The sequence below is a fragment of the Cnephaeus nilssonii genome (assembly GCF_951640355.1).
Source record: "Cnephaeus nilssonii genome assembly, chromosome: 6".
Lineage (NCBI taxonomy): Eukaryota > Metazoa > Chordata > Mammalia > Chiroptera > Vespertilionidae > Cnephaeus > Cnephaeus nilssonii.
In genome coordinates this window covers 34,381,644-34,405,389 of record NC_137077.1, presented here as the reverse complement: position 1 = coordinate 34,405,389, position 23,746 = coordinate 34,381,644, and the positions used below count along the sequence as shown (strand labels likewise).

The 23,746-nt window shown below is 38.7% G+C and overlaps 1 protein-coding gene and 1 pseudogene across 5 annotated transcripts in view; both read right to left on the bottom strand.

Annotated features, from left to right (window-relative positions):
- STK38L (serine/threonine kinase 38 like) overlaps positions 1 to 23,746 on the bottom strand; it is a 70,824-nt gene that overhangs the window by 14,949 nt on the left and 32,129 nt on the right. For 2 of the 4 annotated variants that reach the window (XM_079774635.1, XM_079774634.1), the window contains 2 exons: positions 5,192 to 5,336; positions 1,475 to 1,526 (listed from right to left, as the gene is read on the bottom strand). In XM_079774635.1, coding sequence (XP_079630761.1) covers positions 1,475 to 1,526; positions 5,192 to 5,325 — 186 coding nt within the window. In that variant the 5' untranslated portion in view covers positions 5,326 to 5,336. Of the gene's footprint in view, positions 1 to 1,474; positions 1,527 to 2,596; positions 2,647 to 5,191; positions 5,337 to 23,746 lie in introns of those variants that run through there. The other 2 variants (XM_079774636.1, XM_079774637.1) reach the window with 2 other exon arrangements.
- On the bottom strand, positions 21,033 to 22,733 carry LOC307101581 (large ribosomal subunit protein eL21-like; annotated as a pseudogene). The gene has a single exon. The product of its transcript is annotated as a large ribosomal subunit protein eL21-like (transcript).

The following is a 23,746-nucleotide window of genomic DNA, read 5'->3' as shown; positions in this document are numbered from 1 at the left end:
TGAGGAGGAGACAAGTCAAAATGACCATAACAGCTCAGAAACATCGCTCTGACATGCAGCTCACGGTATAACTACTAAATAGTCCTTCCCTACCCCTCCGTTTACACTTTCAAGAGGGTTAGGTAAACTATTAATTAGAAATATGTAAATGTGTATCATCAATGCAATGGAATTCTGATAATTTTAACAAAGTTAATCTAAGAAGATCAAATTAAGAATTATGTCTTCAACATGGCTGGTGTGGCTCTGTGGTTGTGTGTTGACCCATGAACCAAGATATCACCAGTTTGATTCCCAGGAACGTGGTGGAGGCAGCCAATCGATGCTCTCTCATTGATGTTTCTATCTCTCTATCCTTCTCCTTCCCTCTCTCTCTAAAGAATGATGTCTTCAATGTAAATATCTTTAGACAGTTAAGTGAAGTTATACACTCAGCACATCAATAGTGAAAACAGTGAAGACTATTTTTTGAATCAAAAATGCCATTTGAATAACAGTTTAAAAAACTGAATTACTAGTAAAACAAAAAGATCAAAAAGCAGTTTTAGATTTTAAGACTAGATAAAAAAGGCCACATGGTGGCACTGTAGTACTGTCTTTCAAAGCAGTAAAGACATTTCTCCCCACCCCCTTTTAATTATATAAATGAATAAATATGAGAATTTTAAAAGACATTCTAGATTTCTAACATTATGAGTTATAGAATAAACAGAGTGCAGTTGGATTTAGCTTCAGAAACTTGTGTAATCTGAATGAAAAAGATAACCTTATTAAACAGTTTCATAAATTATGCTCAAAATTGATAGACAAGGGAGAAGCAGGTAAAGAAATAATGTTTATTAATATTTTATAGGTTGTATAGTACAGCAAGTTAACAATGTTTATGTGTTGGAGACAGCTAATAGCAAAAAAGGAGAATCCTAAGTGTATGGAATATATAATCTTACAGAAATGGGACATCACCTATAATGTTGTTACATTACTTTAAAAAAAAAAATCTATTCCATGATATTAGTTTTAATTCTTAGAGTCCAGTGTGGCTCAGTGGTTGAGCGTTGACCTATGAACTAGGAGGTCACAGTTTGATTCCCGGTCAGGGCACATGCCTGGGTTGCAGGCTCCATTCCCAGTGGGGGGCATGCAGGAGGCAACGGATCAATGATTCTCATCATGATGTTTCTTTCTCTCTCTCTCCCCCTCTCCCTTCCTCTCTGAAATCAATAAAAATAAAAAAAAATTTTAAAAAGAAAGAAATGGCATATAACATTGTGTAAGTTTTAGGTATATAATGTGATGATTTGATCCATATATATATTGCAAAATGATTACAATAAGGTTAATGTATCCATCACCTCACATAACTACATTTTTTTTTTTTTGGAGTAAGAACATTTAAGATCCACTCTCTTAGTATCTGTCAAGCACATAATACAGTATTGTTAACTATAGTCACAGCAATCACAGCTAACATTACCTCTTCATCTGCTAATCCTTCTTCTTCCATAGCCACTTCTAATTTCTTCTGCCTTAACAAAAGAAAAATAATTTACATTTTAAATACATTCCTAACTACTCCCATTTTTAAATGTACATTTATTTGTTCAATTTGGTATGCTAAAAAAACTTTCAAGTTGAATTAAAATAATCACTAAGTATAGTTTTCTTTCTCAAAATATAACAAGTATTTTGTAACAAATATTTCTATTGTATTGGCTTTCTTAAAGATAAACCCGAGAGAGAGCTTTTCCTAGTTAGTTTGGAGTATGCTAGAAGACGAACTTCCCAGGTTTTATCCACATGGGTATAGGGGTTGAGGATTGAAACTATCATTCACATTGTTTAGTATTTGTTATTTATAACAGTACTAGAGGCCCGGTGCACGAAAATTCATGCACTTGGGACGGGGGAGGACCCTCAGTCCGGCCTGCACCCTCTCACAGTCCGGGACTCCTCGGGGGATGTCCACCTACAGGCTTAGGCCCTCTCCCTGAGGGATCAGGCCTAAGCTGGCAGTCAGACATCCCTCTAGCAGCCTGGGAGCCCTTGGGGGATTTCCGACTGACAGCAGGGAGCAGGGAGCGGGCCTAAGCTGTAGTTGGACACCCTTAGTGCTGCTGAGGAGGCGGGTGAGGCTCCCACCACTGCCGCTGCGCTCGCAGCTGTCAGCCCGGCTTGTGGCTGAGCAGAGCTCCCCACCGTGGGAGCACACTGACCACCAGGGGGCAGCTCCTGCATTGAGCATCTGCCCGCTGGTCGTCAGTGTACATCATAGAGACTGGTTGTTCCGCTATTAGGGTCAATTTGCGTATTATCCTTTTATTATACAGGATGTCCAAAAGTAAGCTCTTTCCTAATCCATCAAAATCACTTCTTTTTCTTTCTTAAGGAAAATTCCAAGCAAAAATATCTTAAATGAGCACCCAAACGGAGATGAGATCTAATAACATATTCTTCACCTACTTCCTCAGCAGTTATAATAGGTACCTTAATGCTTACCATACTGATTTTTATCTTTTGCTTACATATTATTCCCCTAAGCCCAACCTTAGAATGGAACAAGCGCCTAACATCGGATTCTGTGCCTGCCATCGTGTACCTCTGGGCCTGCAGAGCTGCTTGCTGAATGATTTTGAGTTTTCTCCTCTGCTGAAAGAATCCAAAGAGTAAGAGGACCATTAATCTGGGAGGGATAGCCACATACAAGCAACTCTATTCTTCTCAGACCTCTACTGCACCCTTTCCTTGCCAAGACTAACACTTCTTGGAATCATATCTCATTCAGGAGCAAGAAGCACTAATTTTCATTCATTTGCACCATGCCTACATGGAACACCTATGACTTCTCTTGTAGCTTTAAAAAAAATAGCTTTTCTCCTCAAATGCTCTGGCATTTGTTCTTTGCTTGGTACTTTATTTAGGTTAGGTATTTATCCAATTAGTTAAATCTTAAAAATTCATCACATGTTTTCTTAAAGTATAAACTGTTTTTACTATTCATTTTTATTATTATTTTAATAATGCAATAATTTTTTTATTTTTTCAATTACAGTTTACATTCAATATTATTTTGTATTAGTGTCAGGTGTTCAGCATAATGGTTGGACAATCATATACTTTACCAAGTGTAGTATACACTGTTTAATATGACTTCCATGGCACCACCAAGCTGAGACTGTTGTGGTTTGTGTTATTTTAATAACAGCAGATGCTTTTATTCTTACTCTCCTTTGTTTAGGAGTAGAGGGGAAAATTGAATTACTTTAAGGTTTCAGCAAGAAAAGACAATGAACCTTTAAAATTCTGACAAATAACTCATGCCTGCCTCCTGAGAAAATATAGGTCTTTCTTTCCTTGGTTCTCTTCTACTTTATTCACTCTCCCTTGATGATGTGAACACTCCCAGAGGCTTCCATTACATTTACAATTAGTGTAACTACTATATTTGGATTTATTTCTAACTTATTCTGTGGTTTCTATTTATGCCTGCTATTTGGTATTTCAGGTTTTTGTTTTCTCTTGGCCTTCTTTTGAATTGATTTTCCCCCTCATTCCTTCTACAGGTTTGGAAGTTACAAACTTCATTTTTGGTCTTTTAGTGGCTACCCTAGAAATAACATGTACAGTTAATTTGTCAAAGTCTGAAATTAATCTTTACCCTATCTACATTGTATTCCTATTCTTAAAAATACAAAGATATCTAAGATCTAAGAACACTTTCATTCCACTTCCCTCCTGACTGAGAGTCCACTGTTAGAAAACATTTTAATTTTTTTTAAATGCCTAAGACATTGTCATTATTATTGTTTTTATACAGTCAACTTTTGTTGGGATTTATCCACTTATTTACATTTAAACCTTCTGTTTGTGGTCACTTTCCTTCTGCCTAAATTGAATCTTTCGGAATTTTTTTGGATGATGAACTCTTAGTTTAACTTGCCTCAGCTCCATTCTCTTTCCTCTTCCTTTGAGAACTTTGATTAAAGGTACGTTAGCTTTTCTCACTAGTCTCTGTTTCTTACCTCTCATATTTTCTTACTCTGTCTCTGAATAACTGTTTTATCTTCTAGTCCCAATTCTCACCTCAGCTATGTCTCATCTGCAGTGAGACTTGTCCAAAATTAAGTTCTAATCCTGATTCTTCTTCTTGAGTCCTGTTTCACTGAAGTTGCACCAACCCGTTTGCCCAGGCATGATATTTCAGAGCCAGTATTTACTTGTTTCTCTCACATTTCATATTTGGCTAGTTCCCATGTTTTTTCATCTTTCTCACCCATCAATTCTTCTCTTTGTTGCTGTTACAATCCTAATTCAAGCCTCCTTTCTATTTGCCTGGACTACATCACTAGCCTTTCCTGTTCCTAATTCCTCCCCCCACAGTCCATTCTCTGCATCACAATTAAAGTACTCTTCTAGAGAAACACCTGCAATCATTTGATTCTTCTGTTCAAAACTCAGGGAGGCCCTCTACCACCATGAGAAGCTACACTAACAAAGCATTCAAGACTACCAGGAAATGTTGGCCTCTAGCTTGAGCTTAACTGAACGGTGCTTGAGTTAGCACTGAAGGTGATTTCTTCTGTTTCTAATGCCCTTTCTCTTGCTCTTTTATTTCTTTCTTCTCCCTTTTATGTCTGTATAAATAGAACTCTTTCTTTAGAGCCCTGTTTAAACACCATCACCATTTATGATGCCATCCCAGTTGCCTTAGGCAAAAGCAATCTCTCTCTTCTTGGCCCTTCTCTTAGTGATACTTTTCACTCTTTCATGTAGTATCTATGTGCATTAGCTTCCTTACTCTAAGTTTCCTGAAAGCAAAACAACATGTCTTTCATTTTTTATTCTTCTATACCCACTTATATATACACTCAACACTATAAATGTTTTTGGATTAAAGTCAATTATTCATAATTCAACCCTCTAAAAGAAAGTAAAAAGCTATATCATAATTTCATGGTTGAAAATGTTTTGTTTAAAACATCTCATTTGAAATAAGTACGTGGGTTCACAGGACAAGAAACTATTCTGCAAAAATAAAACAAATAATTAGGTCCACTGCCAGGATAAGAAAGTTAAAAGCAACACACAGGGATGGATCTCCAATATTTATATTATCAATGGGCAACATATTTACATTCCACTTGCAGCATAACAGCTTATTTAAACAGAAAATTTTGACTAGTTGTTACTATACCTGGTTTCTCTCTCTTCATGCTGTAAGATTAGGTTGCTGTAAAAATTCTCCAACGTGAGCTTGGCCACAGTCACTCTTTCCCGGGTATGGTTGCTCATAGGAAAGGTGGTGGTACTCCCTGCCGTCATTGCCATAGTAACAGAAACTGAAATAACATATAAACACAAATTATTCAGTAGAAAAAAGTTTTTATCCCTTATAACAGACTCTAGAAATGGTTTGATTTCTACTAAGCAAAATTTGACCCTAACAATTAATATATCCAAATCTTTCACATTATTAACAATACAATGCTATAAAAGAAAGCAAGATGCTCCATTCCTAAAGCAATAGAAATTAATTTTGTACTGGCAAAACCAGGGCTGAATAACAGTAAAGAAGCATCAGTGGGAGTCTATGCACAATATAAATACATGCACGCACAAAAGGTTGTACTCAACAAGCATTCAAACAAGAAAGGGTCAATCTATTTTGTTTTATTGGTTACTAAATAAAACCCACAAGATTTTGATAATACTTATGTCCTCAATAAATATGTCTCCTAAGAGTTAATGTAGTTTAATTAAATAGTAAGAAATAGCTTCTTCCATATAAATGTTATGAAACATGAAGTGTTGCATCAATAAGCACACAAACATCAGTCTAAAGCAATTCTTATCAGGGGAAAATACTTTTAGAAAGAAGCTCCTTAGACAGAGGCCACGGTTGTCCTATTTCATTCTGAATTCTGTCATTTCAGATAGTACTATACCAAGGTGTAGTATACTTCTCCAAACTAGGAGGTCCGTTTCATTTTTAAAAGACACTGAAATGCCTGTAGGAACCACGCAGGAAACACAAAAGTGTGAATTAAGCCAGGTGACAATGCGGAAGTTTTGTGTATGTCTAATTAACACCATTCAAGTGCCAACTTTGAAAAAGCACTGGGACAGCCAAAGTACTGGTCTGAAGAAGATAACCTGTACAAGTGGACAAGATAAGGAATGTAATAAAAAGGCTGCTTCATAGGGGGACTGTTGAACTCTGGTGGCTGTTTGCCGGACACTGACCCTAAGAGACTTGCCTACCACAGTCTACATCTTGACAAAAAAATGAGAATATTCCCATATGTTAAAGAGATTTTTGCTTATTTGCATGGGGATCATAACAGAACAACCTAGAGAAGATCCAGATTGCAAAGAGTGAGCATCCAACATTGCATTTTTAGTGAAAACATACTCCCCCAAACCTGCTACCTACTCCCCAACACCCACCTCTCCTTAACTACGCAGATACCAACCCTGTATATGGGCCTGAACTGCACTAGAATCCAGGGATAATGGAATGAACCAAAAGCCTTTCCTGTGCTTCAATGTCAAATACAGATTAAAAGTAAACAATCTCCAGTTCCACAGTCATCTTATTGAGTTTATACCTCAAAGTATTGCAGGACCTGCAAATCCATACACAATCAATCTGTTATTTTACCATCAGAAATTTGTTCCTCTGCTAACTACTCTAAATTTTTTATAACAAAAGCTGATCACATTCTTTGTTTAAAATTGCTCCAGTTTCCTTACTGCCTATAGCAAATCAAATTAATTTAGCATGATAAGGATAACTCACATACATTGAATGCTGGTAGATATCAGGAATTTTATGATATTTTATTACTGAATTTCCCTTTTTCCTCCTGAGGATTTAAGATAGTGGCACCTTCTTATGCATGACTACATTTTAGCCTCACAGCAGCCCTGTAAAGTAAGGAACTAAAGCTTAGAAAAGTCTCATAGCTAGTGAGCTGTGGAGTTAGAACTCCAACTCCAAATGCTATCTCCAACTTGCCATTCCAGCCTTAGCTGCTCCACTTGCTCATTGCCTACTTCTCCCAACATGCTTGGCTCTTTCATGCCTCCAAGGCCTCACATGACCCATCCCTGAATCAGTTATGTCCTGAACTACTCCCTTCCTTCCTTCCTTCCTTCCTTCCTTCCTTCCTTCCTTCCTTCCTTCCTTCCTTCGAGAAAGAAAGGGGAGAGAGAAATATCGATTTGTTGTTTCACTTATTTATGCGTTCATTGGCTGATTCTTGTATGTGCCTTACCTGGGGATTGAACCCGCAACCTTGGCGTATGGGGGACAACCCTCTAATCAACTGAGCTACCTGGCCAGGGCCTATCCTGAACTGTCTTCACAGGATCCCTGATTCTTTAAGGCACAACCTTACTGTGAAGACTTCTCTAACATGCCCTACCAGAAGAGACCTAACATTGTATTAGGTCTCTTTTTTTCAGATGTGTTCTCTAGCATTTGCACCAATGTATCTCAGGTACTGGTGCTTATCACTCCACTTCTCTATCCCACTAAACTAAGAGCATCTCTGGGCAAAAACTTTTCCTGATTCATTTTTTGAGTATTTACCACAACAGCACTGTATCTGACACATAGCAGGCATTAATGAATGAATGACTCAACCTATCAAATGGGGGAGGAGAAAGAGCTGAAAGAATTGGATAAAAGTAATAAAGACTGATTAATAAGCAACTGTGGAAAAAGAAATTACTGAACCTAGAAGCCAGAAATTCAGAGATTTAATCCAGGCCCTGCTACTAAGTGATCATATGCTCTTGTTCAAATCACCAGAACGCTCTGAACTTGTCACTTTTCCCCAGACAGGCATTATGTATTTGTTCTGCCGAGTTCACAGGCCATCTGAGATAATACACGATAAAACCATAATGGCTTATACAAATGTAAAACATTATTTTAAGCACTTAGTTTAATATTTTAAATGTACTAAATGCTTTAAAAATAATAGTATTATTTTTAAAGACAATAAATAATAAAAATAAATGAAACCCAAGAATTATCACAGCCAAATGCTTTTTAAGTGCTAAGCTATTCTTCTTGTAATGCTATCTAAGGCAATGCTATCAAACCATTTTTGGAAATATCAGAATCACTGGGCTCATATTCTATGTTTCAGGGTCAGTGGAAGTGGAGTTCTTGGGGTGCCGCGAGGAAAAGCATTTCCCGAGGCCCCGACAGGAGGATGGAGTTTCATGGAAAGCTTTATTGATGATGTAAAATTAATGGGGTTCCCTCCAAGATCCCATTTCTGTCTGTCCTGCCATGGAAGAAGTCTAATCTTATCTTCCGCAGGGCCAGAATGAAGGCCACTGTCCAGAATTTCTGCTCCATATCAAAGTATAGCATAGTCCAGCATCTGGCTAGCATAGCTTGTGTTCCCAGCTGTAGTCCATTGCCTGTGGTGTTCACACAGCAATGGGCCATGCGGTTGCTTAAAGACACATGGCTTTGGAGAGAGAACAGGTGAGCCCATGGGCGAGTGCAGGTCACAGAGAAGAGAGAACAAGAGACCAAGCTTGAGCAAGAAAGAGGAAACTTTTGTCTAGGGATTTAAACGATTCAAGATTTTGAGTGTTTCTGATGTGATCCACCCCCTAGCCAATCCATTGTTCCCAGCTAGACTGACAAGCAAGCACCTTCCCTATGTCACCCTGACTTCACTATGCATGTGCCCACCTCCCCCTTTGTTCGATCCCTTCCGCAGTGATCTGCAGGGAATGGACAGGTGGTTCCCTGGGGAACGTGAAGCTGTAGCTTCCTGGGAAAGCTGCCCAGGTGACCATGCCTACAGTGTCTGACTCTCCCTTTGCTCTTTTTCCCTTATTAATATTGATAAACTTGTTCAGTGGTCGGCAAACCGCGGCTCGCGAGCCACATGCGGCTCTTTGGCCCCTTGAGTGTGGCTCTTCCACAAAATACCACGTGCGGGCGCGCATGTACAGTGCGACTGAAACTTCGTGGCCCATGCGCAGAAGTCGGTTTTCGGCCTGGGCGAGTCTATTTTGAAGAAGTGGTTCTAACGTTGAGCCACACTCAAGGGGCCAAAGAGCCGCATGTGGCTCGCGAGCCGCGGTTTGCCGACCACTGAACTAGTTAATTATGATGATAACACCATCAACCCATTTTTTGAAATATCAGAATCACTGGGTTCATGTTCTATGTATCAGGATCAGATGCAGAAAAATCAAAGAAGGAAAATAGAACAGGGATGGTGTTTAGCAGACATCCTAAACCCTGTTTGCTAATTGGGATTTGGGGGTTGGGGGAGCAGGGAATGAAGCTGGGGAGGATAGATTAGAAGTTGAGGAATTCAAATAATTTGAGAAAATCCCGATTATACAAAATTAAACAAGTTTCTTGTTGCAAGACTTCCCAGCATCTTTATTATGTAACTACTAGAAGCCCGGTGCACGAAATTCGTGCACGGTGGGGGGTTGTCCCTCAGCCCAGCCTGTACCCTCTCCAATCTGGGACTCCTGGAGGAATGTCCGACTGCCCGTTTAGGCCCGATCCCACTGGATCGGGCCTAAACGGGCAGTCGGACATCCCTCTCACAATCCAGGACTGCTGGCTCCCAACTGCTTGCCTGCCTGCCTTCCTGATTGCCCCTAACCGCTTCTGCCTGCCAGCCTGATCACCCCCTAACCACTCCGCTGCCAGCCTGGCTGATGCTTAACTGCTCCCCTGCCAGCCTGTTTGCCCCCAACTTCCCTCCTCTGCCAGCCTGGTCACCCCTAACTGCCCTCTCCTGCAGGGTTGATAACCTCCAACTGCCCTCCCTTGCAAGCCTGGTCCCTCTCAACTGCCCTCCCTTGCAGGCCTGGTCCCTCACAACTGCCCTCCCTTGCAGGCCAGGTGCCTCCCAACTGCCCTCCCCTGCTGGCCATCTTGTAGTGGCCATCTTGTGTCCACATGGGGGCAGGATCTTTGACCACATGGGGGCAGCTATATTGTGTGTTGGAGTGATGGTCAATCTGCATATTACTCTTTTATTAGATAGGATTCACCCTAAATCATCAAAAAGGTGATAAGGTATACAATTTGCAATAGTATTCTAGGGAGCCTTCTTTAGGCATATAAAATTTGAGTTCATACATAATTCTCTTCAAACACTAGCAAAAAAGTGCCTGTTACTTTATTTTTTAACAAACATTGGGGTGGGGGCGGGCACAGAAGTTCTAATAAAGAGCAATGCCTAGGGATTTTAGAGTGCTTTCTAATTTGTCCAGATCTGTAGATGATAGTTTTCAAATTGGTTTGCCAGTTATGAGGAGGAAAAAAAGTCAAGACCCAACTCTAATTGTCCAAGGACTATATTTTCCTTTCAAAAAGTTTATGATGAAAAAGCAAACAAAACATTTTATAATGCCTTTTGAGAAAAACACACGAAGAAATAGCCCATGAGTAAATATTTCAGAAGTCAAAAAGAAAGCTATATAATGGACTCAGGGTGCGGTCTTGGAAGGCAGTTGACTGGCAGCCAAGGGGCCTTTTAGAACAGGCTGCTCTGCTCAGTCCACCAAGGGGCACGGTCTGACCTTCACTGCCAGTGTCCCAGGGCAATCACATTCTGGAAGCTACTCTATTCTAAGAGAGTTCAGGAGAGACTGATATACAAGACACAATGTCAACTGACTGATTTACACAATAAGAAATTGAGTAACAAGGAACAGATCCTTTCATCTTCTTGCAAATGCATTCTGTCCTTGTAGACAAGCTGGATGCAAAGCCATAATGAGGGTCAGAAGACTGCTCAGTGAGCATGCATCAGAAAAAAGAGAATTGTTATTCAATTTAAATGTTTCATGGCATCAGGATAAGGCAAAATCTTTAAAATAAATTTTTAAAAAGACTATTCACTATCTAGCCCGGGCAATTTTGCCCACTTTAAAGTAGCTGGAGATGGCCAATATTAACCTCTGCTGCTGACTGGGATGAAACAATATTGGGGGACTAGAGATAGGCAGAAATATTACTGAGCAAAAATTTGGGGAAAATTTTACGAAACATAAAAAAAGTTAGGGAATTCAAAATAATTCCAAACAACTAGGAATTGTTTGCATTAATAATACAGAAATAAATGTGAATTATTTTAGATAAAAATTTATGAACCTGAGGTCTTTATAAAAGAGGGAGAAACAGAAGATCAGGTTTCTCCCATCATAGGAAGATGTAATGAGTTCAACTCCAAAATCCAGAAGTGGATATCAAGTAATGAAACAACTTCCAGACAGTCTATAATTTAACCATGATCAGTATGTGTTTTTCCATTCTTGTTACACATACATGCAAGTTTATATACCTTGTTTAAAAACCAAATCACAGCTAATCCTATGTGTATTTATCTTTGTAATGAAAGTATTACAGCATCTGGCAAAGTACTGAACACACAGTAGGCATTTTATAAATAAGTGATGGTGAGTAACTGAACTTAAATTTAATGGATTTTCAATAATGTTTCACATATAATAATTTCCTTTGGATTATAAACTAGAGAATCATTTAGTATTACGTTAAACTTCAGAAACAAGCCCTACTTGAATGGTACAATTACAGAAAAGGCCAAAAATTCTACCCATATTCTTGAATGAATAGCATCTTTTAGAGATGAGCTTTAAAATTAAGGAAAAATGTTTTCTTGTTACCAGACACAAATAGACTTTACAAAAATTCTAATTTAACAAAACTAAGAACAAAAGTGACCAAATTATTACAAAGAATTATCTAGATGACTGGCACTTATTATATTGCAAATTTATTCCTCTAGTGGATTTAATACTGTTCTTTGTCTTTTATTAAAGCCCTTTCTTTAGCCAGAAAAAGAACAGGATACAATTTGCAAGTCTAGAATTCCTGGACTGATAAAAACAACACCAGGTGCCCTTGAATTTCCTGTTCACGTGTTTTCTCCAGACTCCCCTATTCATTAATGGAGACACTACCAATAATAGTTAAGTCCAACATTCTTTCGTTTACCAAGCCTGGGGAAAGGCGATAAAAAATCTGGCACTCAGGCCATCTATAAATAGAGGTGGTGTCTCTAACCATTTACCAAAGTGGGAAAACCGAACTGCTTTATGACTGGTAAAACACACTATTAAACTGGTGATTTCACCTTAGTTTTCACATATTACATTTCAGATGAAAGAGTATCTTTAATACTACTGTACTACCTTGGGTTATAAAAAATTTCCTAAATTCATCATTAGTTGTAACCATTATGTCGTAGGCTATAAGTCTTTAGGTTAAATACCATATATGCTGGTCCCTAATGCTAGAACAGCCACAACTTCTTTCCTCTCTGAGGTGCAATCCAAAGAGGAAGAAGCTCTGGTAAGGGAGCTAGGGTTGGTTAGAGCACTGGTCGGCAAACTGCGGCTTGTGATCCACGGTTTGCCGCTCTGTTGACTAATGAGTTTGCAGACCACTGGGTCAGAGCATCATCCCGATTCACCAAGGTTGTGGTTGCATCCCTGGGTCAGGGCATATATTAAGAGTCACCCAATGAATGCATAAATAAGTGGAACAACAAATTGATGTTTCTCTCTCTCTCTTCTTCTTCTTTCTCTAAAATCAATAAATAAATCAAATTAAAAAGCAAAGAGGAAGAAATTCACAGCCAAGTGAGCGTTCCAGTCCCAGTCCTTTTACTAGTTGCATGACTCCCATCCAACATTTATTGTACATATACACTTGTGCTAGCACTGCACAAAGTACTGAGAATAGGAAGACTTATATATATATAGTCTCTTCTCTTAAGGAGGTTCATAATCTTATGGGAACACAAAGAAAGGAGGAATCAGCTCTCCAGAGGAGGAGAGGTGTAAGGGCATGAAGTAGACTGGCACACTTGAGTGTAGAGAATGGCTTAAGTACATTTAGTGAAACAGCAGAAGATGAAGGTGAGACGGGAATCATGATAAAATACCCCCCCCCTTTTTTTTGCCATGTTAAAAAATTATCTTGAGCATAAATGGGAGTCAGATAAGGCTTTTCATAAAAACATTTATTGAGTGCTTATCCAAGTACCAAGATCTCTTTTACATGTTTTAATGCATTTAATCCTCCTAACCAATCCTAAAATCCTATCTGATTACCACTTATATAGATCCCGCTATTATAAGGTGGGTGCCAATTAGGGAGTAGATTAGGCTAGAGAGGAATGTAAATGAGGTTAGGCAGTAGTTCTCAACCTTTCTAATGTCTCGATGCTTTAATACAGTTCCTCATGTTGTGGTGACCCCCAACCATAAAATTATTTTCGTTGCTACTTCATAACTGTAATTTTGCTACTGTTATGAATCATAATGTGAATATCTGTGTTTTCCGATGGTCTTAGGCGACCCTGCTATCGGTTCTTAGGGGGACTCAGTAATAAATAGTCATGGGTTACAAACTGACAGCCTGAAGCCATATTTTGTTTGGCTTGCATTATGATTTAAAAATGGAAAGATTTCATATAAAAATTCAGATTTCTGGTTCCTCTTAAACAATCACATCTATCAAATATGAGCCCACATTCTTGACTGGAAATAGCTGGAACAGAGAAGCATCAGCCTCCTAGCAATACCACATCCAGCCACAGTCCACCAACTTTCTACCCCCTCATGCCCACCTGCCTTCACTCATATTGTTACCTGTAAGCTTTATTATCTGCTTCCTGTAAACACTGAGACTATGATCCTTTTAAGATAGTAGCAGAAGAGACTAAAAGAAGGTCTCAGCTGGAAAGAGGGAAATCTAAAATTATCTCTGGGTTTCAGATTTGAACGACTGGGTAAATGGTCCTATCATTTCTTGGTAAGGATAGGTAGTATCAGAACAGCTAAATTGGTGGGGAAGAGTAAGTTTAAGGCTGATCTTGTCTGAGTTATTTAACTAGACTCAGGATTCTCATCTCTAAAATGGAAATAATGGCCCTAGCTGGTTTGGCTCAGTGGATAGAGCGTTGACCTGCAGACTGAAGGGTCCCGGGTTCGATTCCAGTCAAGGGCACATGCCCAGGTTGTGGGCTCGACCCCCGGTGGGGGGGGGGCATGCAGGAGGCAGTTGATCAATGATTCTCTCTCATCACTGATGTTTCTATCTCTCTCTCCCTCTCCTTTCCCCTCTGAAATTAATAAAAGTATATTTTAACAACAACAATTTCTTAAAAAATAATAAAATAAAATGGAGATAATGCATGCCAACTGTACAGCCTTGATGTGATGCTTCGATGGTGGCAGAGCACAATGATGCAGGGCCAGATTGCCTGGATCTGAATTTTGGCCCAGACACTCACTAGCTGTGTGACTTTAAGCAAATTACTTAAAAGTTTTATGCTTCACTTTTCTGTAGACGACAATAAAGATAACAATGGTCAACTGTGCACATGCTGATTATGCTAATACAAGACTTTTAAGAATTAGGAAAGTTAATACTTGTAAAGGACTTAGTGCCTGGCACAGAGAAATGTGAGGTGTTTGATAAATCAATAAATTATGTGAGAAAGTATTTTAAAACATCTCTTGACTCATATTAAATGGCAAAAATGATTAATTTTCTTCCCTTCCCTGCCCAGTCTTCCTGGATCACCCCTCCTGCCTCGGGCTGCTATCCTAAATTAGTTTATAAATGTTGTCTCTAGTGCATATTCCCTAATTCTCCTAGTCTTATACCTACTTGATTTGACAAATTAGATTGCTTTTAACGGAGGGAGGAGAGAAATGTATCAAAAAGTGCATAGCAGTTTCTTAAACTGAAAGACCTGAAGTAAAAAAAAGAGGTATTTGTATAAGTTGTATTAGAAGTTAATATTGACTTGGGGGTATAAATAGGGTAGAAAAAAAGTGTTCTGGAGAAGAACTAATCACTTTTCTCACAAGATGCTGCAATTCTTATGAGGCAACAGACATCCAATTTATAATCTAGTGACTGCATTTAGTATCAAAAGCTTTTGTTTTGTTTTCAATTAGTTAATGTGACTCTCTACATTTGGTGTGTGCCCTATTCACTAGTCCAGAAGAGTGAATTCATAGATACTTTTTCTTTTCTTTTTGTGTGAGTCATAACCCTGGTGGTGATGGTGCAATGGTGCAGAAGTTAACATTATCACGTTTATTTTCAGTATTGTTTTAGAAAGAGATATATTTTTCCTTCAGACAAAATATACTTTAATGGTTGAGTTTCCAAAAGCTTATTTGGCCATAGTAATGCTATTAACGGCAGACGACTTGGGTATGTTGATCCAAATAATTACTAAAAATTCTTCTGAACTTTAAAGTTTATTTGTTTGTTTTTAAGATTCCATACATAAATATTACCCTTTTTAGCTTCAACCAATTTGAAGTCTGTTGGGACTCTTGAATCTGGATATCCATTTCTCTCCCCAAGTTTGGGGAGTTTTCAGTCATTATTGCTTTATTTTATTTATTTAGTTGAATTTATTGGGGTGACATTGGTTAATAAGATCTATAGGTTTCAAGTGTACATTTCTATGATACATGATCTGTATATTGCATTGTATATTTACCACCCATACATTATTGCTTTAAATATTGCTTTCTCTTTCTCTTCTCGGGGATTCCCATAATGCATACTTATATTTCTTAATCCTATCTCATAAGTCCATAGGCTTTCTCTACTTTTTTTTTCATTCCTTTTCTTTTTGCTTCTATGACTGGATAATTTAAAATGACATATCTTCTAGTTCACTGATTATTTTTTCTGCTTGGTCAAGTCTGCTGTTGAAGCTCTTAACTGAATTCAGTTTCATGGTATTCTTCAGGTGTAAGATTTCTGTTTGATTTTTTTATAGTTTCTATCACTTTGTTGAAGTTTTCATTTTGTTTACACATTGCTTTCCTTCTTTTATTTAGTTCTCTATCTTCTTGAAGTTCGCTGGACTTGTTTAAGAGGATTATTCTGAATTCTTTGTCAGATAGCTTATAGATCTCCCTTTCTTTGGGGTCAGTTACTGGAGTTTTACTAGTTTCCTTTAATGGTATCATGTTTACCTGATTTTTTGTGTTTTTTGATTCCCTGTGTTGGTATCTACACATTTAGGTAAGTGGTCTCCTCCTCCAAACCTTACAGGTTTTTGTTGGCAGAGAAAGACCTTCACCAGACAGCTCCGCTTGGGGTACAGGTAGTGCCTGTGGGCAAGCAGGACTTTCTATCGGGGTCTCTACTTGGGTGAGGCCACTGCCCATGTTCTAAAGTCAGGAGGATTGTTGTGACTGGGCTGTGCAGTTAGATGAACTTGCTGGCTGAGCTCCACATTCAAACAAGGCCACTGGGAAGGTTCCCTGATTGGGTAGGGAAGCTGGCAGTGTTCCTGGGTAGGATGATGCCACCGTTTGGACTCCATGATTGGACATGGCTGTGGCCTGATCTCTGTATCATACCTGGTTGGGTGGGATCCCTGGCAGTGCTCCCTGACCAGGTGGTGCTGCTAGCTGGGCTCCATGCTGAGAAAGGGTTGCAGGCAGGGCTTTGAGGTCAGATGGGGCCTCTGGCTGTTATGCAATCAAACAGGGTCACAGGCTGTGTTCTGAAGTTGGGCAGGGCCTCAGGCTGGGCTTTGTGTTCAGGCAGGCCATTGGCTATGCTCCACTATTAGACTAGCCAGGTTCCTTGGTTGGGAAAGGCCTCCAGTTGTATCCTGCATTTAATGGTCTAGAGACTGTGCTCCATGGATGGGCTAGGGTTGCTGTCCAAGCGCCCACATCAGGTGATGTTACATGATATATTCTGCAAATGGGTGGGGTCACTGGCTGGCTCTCTGCCTGAATGAGGCCGCAGGCTGTGTTCAACAACTGGGCAAGGCCATAGGTTGGGTTCTGCTGCACAGAAGGGCTACAGGGTAGGCTCCATAGCTGGCTGGTAACATGGACTAGACTCCAAGGCTGCTCAGAGTCATGTCAAGCTCCTGGTTATGGGGGGATAGGGACTGTACTTAAAAAGGCTGCTTATCAGTATTCAAGCAAGGCTGTAGGAGGTCTGGGGTGGGAGGTGTCAGCCTCAGCCCTGGATCGTGGTGTCTTGCACAGATAGTTGCTAGTTCATCTTCGGTGAGGGGGATTAAGTTGGGAATGACCTATGTCACCATCTTGATAATATCACTCCCTGTGCTTATGTTAACTGGCAGAGATGTAATTCTTTCTAGTAGGGATTATGGCAATTTCTATCAAGAAACTTAAAGATTTTTTATCTTTTGACATAATAATTCCACCTTTAGGAATCTATCCTAACATGTACTGTAATCAAAATTGCAGCAAAGATTTATAGTTTTTTAAATCAATGCATTGTTTAAAATAACAAGCAGAACAAATGTTTAAAATTAGGTAAAATGATGGATGAAATGATGATGACAGCAAGAAATGATATAGAGCCAGGACCGGTTTGGCTCAGTGAATAGAGCGTCGGCCTGCAGACTGAAAGGTCCCAGGTTCGATTCCGGTCAAGGGCATGTACCTTGGTTGCGGGCACATCCCTGGTGGGAGGTGTGCAGGAGGCAACTGATCAATGTTTCTCTCTCATCGATGTTTCTAATTCTCTATCCCTCTCCCTTCCTCTCTGTAAAAAAATCAATAAAATATATATATATTTTTAAATGACATAGAAATAATAGTGAAAAAAATTTCCCTCAAAAAACTTTAACAGCCTGAGAAATAATGCTATATAAACAAGATACAAAGTTCTATCTTTATGTGAAATATGCACTCTACTATATGAAAAAAGGGGGTAAATTATAGACTATTTCAATTTTGTCCTTTATCATTTTTTTTTATTTTCCCATGAGGGAAACAATCATTTTTATAATAAGAAAAAAGTATTTAAGAGTAGTTGTGTGTGAGTAGACATAGGAACAGTAAAAGAGAATCAATTTGTACTTTTCAGCAGTGTTGTTGTTTTTTAAATTCTTACTCTAGGATTTGTTTTTATTGACTTCAGAGAAACAGGAAGGGTGAGGAAGAGGGACAGGGAGAGGGAGAGGGAAGGAGAAAGAGAGGGAAGGAAGGAGGAAGGGAGGGAGGGAGGAAAAAGGAGGGAGAGGGGAACATCGGCTGCCTTCCATATGCACCCCAACCAGGGATAGAATCCACAAGCCAAGTATGTGTCCTAACCAGGAATTGTGGGACCATTTGGTGCACGGGACAATGCTCAACTAACTGAGCCACCCAGCCAGGGTGACAGGTGTTTGTTTGTTTTTCTAGGTACCACTGAACTTGGATCTTTTTCCTATGAGCCAAATTCTTATTCTGGTTTTGTGGAGGGTTATAAAGAACAGCAAAAAGAGTTTGAAGCCATGGATTAAAACTAAAGACAAACCATGAGACAAATGGGAATTACTTTTTTTCAGTCATCTCTTACACCTCTTTTCAGGGAGAGTTTTTTGGTATTCACAAACTGTCACTCTCTTCTCTAATTAGCTTTTCTACTGGTAACTCAAAGGCCCTTATCAAAATAAAAAAGCAGGCAGCATAAATCTTACTTACCTAAGTTAACTTCAAGTCTTATTCAAGGTAAGAAAACTACTCCAAAATCATAAGAAGAGACTAAATAAATGCTCTAGCTTTAAAGAATATCCCCCCTTTCCTTTACTCCTACTTAGTCTGTTCTAAAGGAGATAGTGCCTGATTCAAAACACCAATATAGCCAAAAATGCTATTTTGTGCTAAAAGGTGAAGACCTGGTGTGACCGGGAACAACCAATAAATGGACAGGGCAAGAAAACGATGAGTGGTGAGAGGTGGTGTGACATGCTGGTTAAGGAAAGGGGAGGAGCAAGCTTTGGGAAGCAGCCTGAACACATAAATCACTCAGCAGTCCAACTATAACAAATGTGCTCATCTTAAAAGTGAGCTTCTGATAGAAATGAGAGAGAGAGAAAGAAACAGACCGACATTCACACAAAATTAAACTTGAAAATAGATGAGTTTAAAGGAGAACGTAAAATGCAAATTTCTAAAACATGACTTTAATTGAAAATATAAACTCCTATTTTAATTTCCCATTCATTCAAAATATTCAAAGCTTCTTCATCATAGCCTCAGGAGAGACCTATGTGGAGCCCGCCACTTTACAAATTTCTTTTATATTTCTTAACTTTAATTTGAAAATTACTGTGTTATTTTGTTTATGGTTCCTCTTCAAATAAAAACCACTTGCTGAAGCAGCAGTCCTTTTTGAGGGCAAAAATTAGATTAGACTAAAATTAAAACATGGTTTCATCAAGTTTATAATTTTAAGATATAAGTAGCTATGAGTTACTTTTAGTTATTTTGAGTCAACTCTCTCAAGAGACTTTTTGACCATCACAAGTGACCAAAGAACTCTGTTCCCAGCTAAAAGCAGACAGACCATGTGACTCATCAAACTCAGACATTGTGTTAAACACACGCACTACTGGACTACTGTAACTGTGAGAAAGTCCAGGAGGCATCCACCTCATTAAAACACCATAGTACAAAAAGGCAGAAAAAACATTTCTTAGTGCTAGTGATCTTTGTAATACATACCTGAACAGCTTGTTATCTAAGATCAGATCAAACAGGGCCATACCATTTTATTGTCTTACGATCTCTAGAACACAATTCTGGTTTTATTTGTAAAAAAGTATAGGAGAGAAAAAATACCTAAAATGGAACAAAAAGTACATTGTATAGTTGGTTGTTATCAAGGATATCCTGTAATTCAAGTAAGTATACTGGCAAGCCCTTCCATAAATCAGCTTATGAGTTTAATTATGTCCAGCTTTTTTTTTTTTCTTCTTGACTTTTACAGAGAGGGTAAAGGAGGGAGGGAGGGAGAGAGAGAGGGAGGGAGGGAGGGAGGGAGGGAGGGAGGGAGGGAGGGAGAGAGAGAGAGAGAGAGAGAGAGAGAGAGAGAGAGAGAGAGAGAGAGAGAGATCGATTTGCTGTTCCATTTATTTTTTTATGCATTCATCGGTTGATTCTTGTACGTGCCCTGACCAGGGATTATCGGTGGAAATGCTTGGACTAGACCACTCAACCCTCTTGAGGAGCTCCCAATCTAGCTGGAGAGAGCACAGTGCAGTGGCAGCTGTAGGACACAGTAGGGACCCTGCAGAGAAACTGGCTAACAGAACACTGACAGCCACGGCTGAGTTCTGGATGATATGGTATCTATTAGTTCTAACACCGACATCCATGTCTGACACTAAATCATTGCTTCCTCTTATGATTGTAGATCTATGGATCAGATAACTGGCTTCTACCTGCTTTTCTCAGAAGGCTGAAGAATGACATTTTACTCTATACTTAGTAGAAACCAAAATACTATGACTAAAAGCTTCTTGAAAGCTATTAGGATTTTAATTACAGAAGCTAGACACCATTAAGTGATGTAGATTTAGCTTGGGCTCCTACCTCTGTCTATAATTAGTTCCTTATAAAATGTGCCCCAAAGTGAGGTTCTCAAAATCTTATACATTGCAAGGGGTCACGGGCACTCCTTGTTCATGACAACCAAGCATGAGGTCAAACCTAAGTGTATATTCAAATGTCTGGAATTTGCTATCGGTATTTTATAGCAGATAAAATAAATTTTCTAAAATAAAAAAAAAATACACTTTTTTCTTTCCAAAATGGAAATATCTTTTTTTTTGTATTTATGAAAGTAAAGTGTTTCATGTATAAATGTGAAAATATCCAGAAGTAGATTAAAATGCAAAATAAAAATGACCTTGCAATCCTGCCTCCAATAATAGTCAGTGTTTTATTTTATTTTATTTTATTGATTTTTTACAGAAAGAAAGGGAGAGGAACAGAGAGCTAGAAACATCGATGAGAAAGAAACATCGACCAGCTGCTTCCTGCACACTCCCCACTGGGGATGTGCCCGCAACCAAGGTACATGCCCTTGACCAGAATCTAACCTGGGACCCTTGAGTCCACAGGCTGGCGCTCTATCCACTGAGCCAAACCAGTCAGGGCCATAATATTCAGTTTTAACTGCTAGGCGATAGACTGGAGTTAGACTGCCTGGGTTTAAATTCTTGCTCTGCCGCTTACAAACTGTAGTGTGTCAGTGTCCTTATCTATAAAGTAAAGATAATGACAGCATGTGAAAATTAATAACTAGGGTTTTATTAAGTCTCTTTATAAAGTATAGGTATTGTTCCAAGCACTTAAAATATATTAACTAATTTTAAGAAACTGATTAATTTATATGTATTAAAGCACTTAAAACAGTGCCTGAGACTTAGTAGAGTGCTCATTAAATGTTAACTGTTGCTATGTCATTCCAAAACTTTAGTGCATATATAAACACACACACACACACACACACACGTTTTTTGTTGTTGTTGTTGTTTTAAGGGTGATACAAAGTTTTCTTTAATTATTCTTTGGGGGGAAGGGATGCCACACTTCTATCTAATTAAGAGATACATTTTTATCAGCACAAAAGTCTTTTTTATTTTTCCCCACTTATCATGCCATGGATTCATAGGGAATGGGCCCCAGCAGCTCAGGCTCCTTTCCATTGGTTCTCACAAAGTGTGCTGCTCTGGGTGGAACAGGCTGATGCTTCAGTTGAACCCAGGTACCTTTCTCTTTGGCTTCCTTCTTTTTCTGATCATTTTCCTTGACACGTTTCAGGAAGCTATCTCGGCTCTTAGAGTGCTTAATATGCTCAATACATACATTCATTCTCTTGGCAAGAATCTTGCCCTTAACTTGCTTGTTCACAATAATGCCCACTGCATGCTGGGTGACATTGTAGACTCCCAGTTTTGCCATGGTAACATTTGTGGGGCCTTCCTTTTTGAAGAGTGCCCATTCCCTTGATGTCCACAATATCACCTTTCTTGTAGATTCTCATGTATGTGGCCAAAGGAACAACTCCATGTTTTCTAAAAGACCTAGAGAACATATAGCGGCTGCCTCTCCTCTTTTCCTTTGTGTTAGTCATTTTGGTGAATTACTGGAAGATGGCGGTTCCAGCCAAAAGGGCACACATACGATTTTAATATAAATGGGCTCATATAAAGTGTTCTGAATCTTGCTTTTCCCTTACTATCTTGCAGACATCCTTTAATGTTAATACAAACAGATCCTTTTTATCCTTTTTAAGAAGCACATAGTAATAATATTTCCTAACATGAACTGTTTTTGGCTAGACACAGTGCTTTATGTGTATCATCTTACTTAATCCTTATACCAATCCTAAAACTCATGTGCCATTATTATTCCCATTTAGAGAGGAGGTAAGTGAAATTCAACTGGATTAAGTAACTTGCCTAAAATCATACAGCTAAATGTGGTAGAGCCAGGATCTGAACTTAGGTCCCTCTGAAACTAAGCAAACATGGCACACTCCATCTTCTACAGTGCTGCCATTTTAAACCAATGTCCACTAATAGATATTAAGATGGGTTCCACTGCGGGGGTATTTTTAGCAATTCTACAGTGAAGGTAATTAGATCATGTATTGTACACTCTTTCTCTTATTTCCTTATTATATACTTCCAGACATGCAATTGCTGAGTCAGAGAATATTCACATTTAAAATTCTGATACACGCTGCCAGACTGCTTTCCAGAAAGACAGTCACAATTGACCATCAAGTCATTAAGAGCCAACACAAGGCACTGTCCATCTTTTTCATCTTCAAAAGCCTGATTAAAAAGGACCTATGATGCCTTAGTTTTGCTTATGCATTTCTTTGACTAAAATGAGTTAAATATATTTTAAAGTATTATTTCTTCTTTTATAAGCTGCCTGATTTAAGTCTCTTGCCTACTTTTATATTGAAGAAATTCTTTAAACCATTCAGACTATATTTAAACAATATCACAGCCCATTCTGAGGTATTTTAAATAGCTGAAATCATACCATATGCCAATATTTAAATAATTTCAATTCATTCAACTTAAGAAAAAAGTCAGATTATCGTTTAGTTCTTGCAGGAACTATAGTTATTATATTAGAAGAAGGGTACTTTCCCATAAATCAGCTGGATAAAATAAAAATTGTCACACAACTCAAAGATTAATAATATAAGTAAAAACATAGGTTTCCAAACTAAAATTTTCTGTTATTCAGATGTGGCATTAAGAGCCTACTAGTATAGTTTGGACCCTATCTATTTGGACTAGCATAAATATGTGTTTTAGTGCTTTTTAGAGAATAAACAAGAGGGATAGAGAGCTAGAAATACCAATGAGAAAGAAACATCATTGATCCGCTGCCTCCAGCACACCCCCTACTGGGGATCGAGCCCACAACATGGGCATGTGCCCTAATGGGGAATCGAACTGGTGAATTCTTGGTTCCTGGGTTGACATTCAACCACTGAGTCACACCAGCCAGGCTATAATTTCCTTTTTTAAAGCAACTAATCAATGTCCATGTTCTTGTCATGATCATCTCTGTCATCATCATGGCTACCATTTATTAAGCACTTTCTCTGTGCCAGACAGTGCTGTGTGCATTATCTCAATCATCATAACAACCATATGAGAAGATACTATTTCCCCATTTTACAAATGAGAAACTGAGGCTCAGAAAAGTTAATTGATTTGCCAGAGGCCAGCTAGAAAGTGGCAGAGCTGGGATCTGAACCATGTGTACAGGACTATTGTTCTATTGTTCTAACATCATGCCTACCCTTTATGGACCAGACTCAATTACTTTAACAAAGCTAAAGCCAAAAATAAATCTGTGCCTTCCTAAAGGCAAGTCAAGAAAATTACTGGTC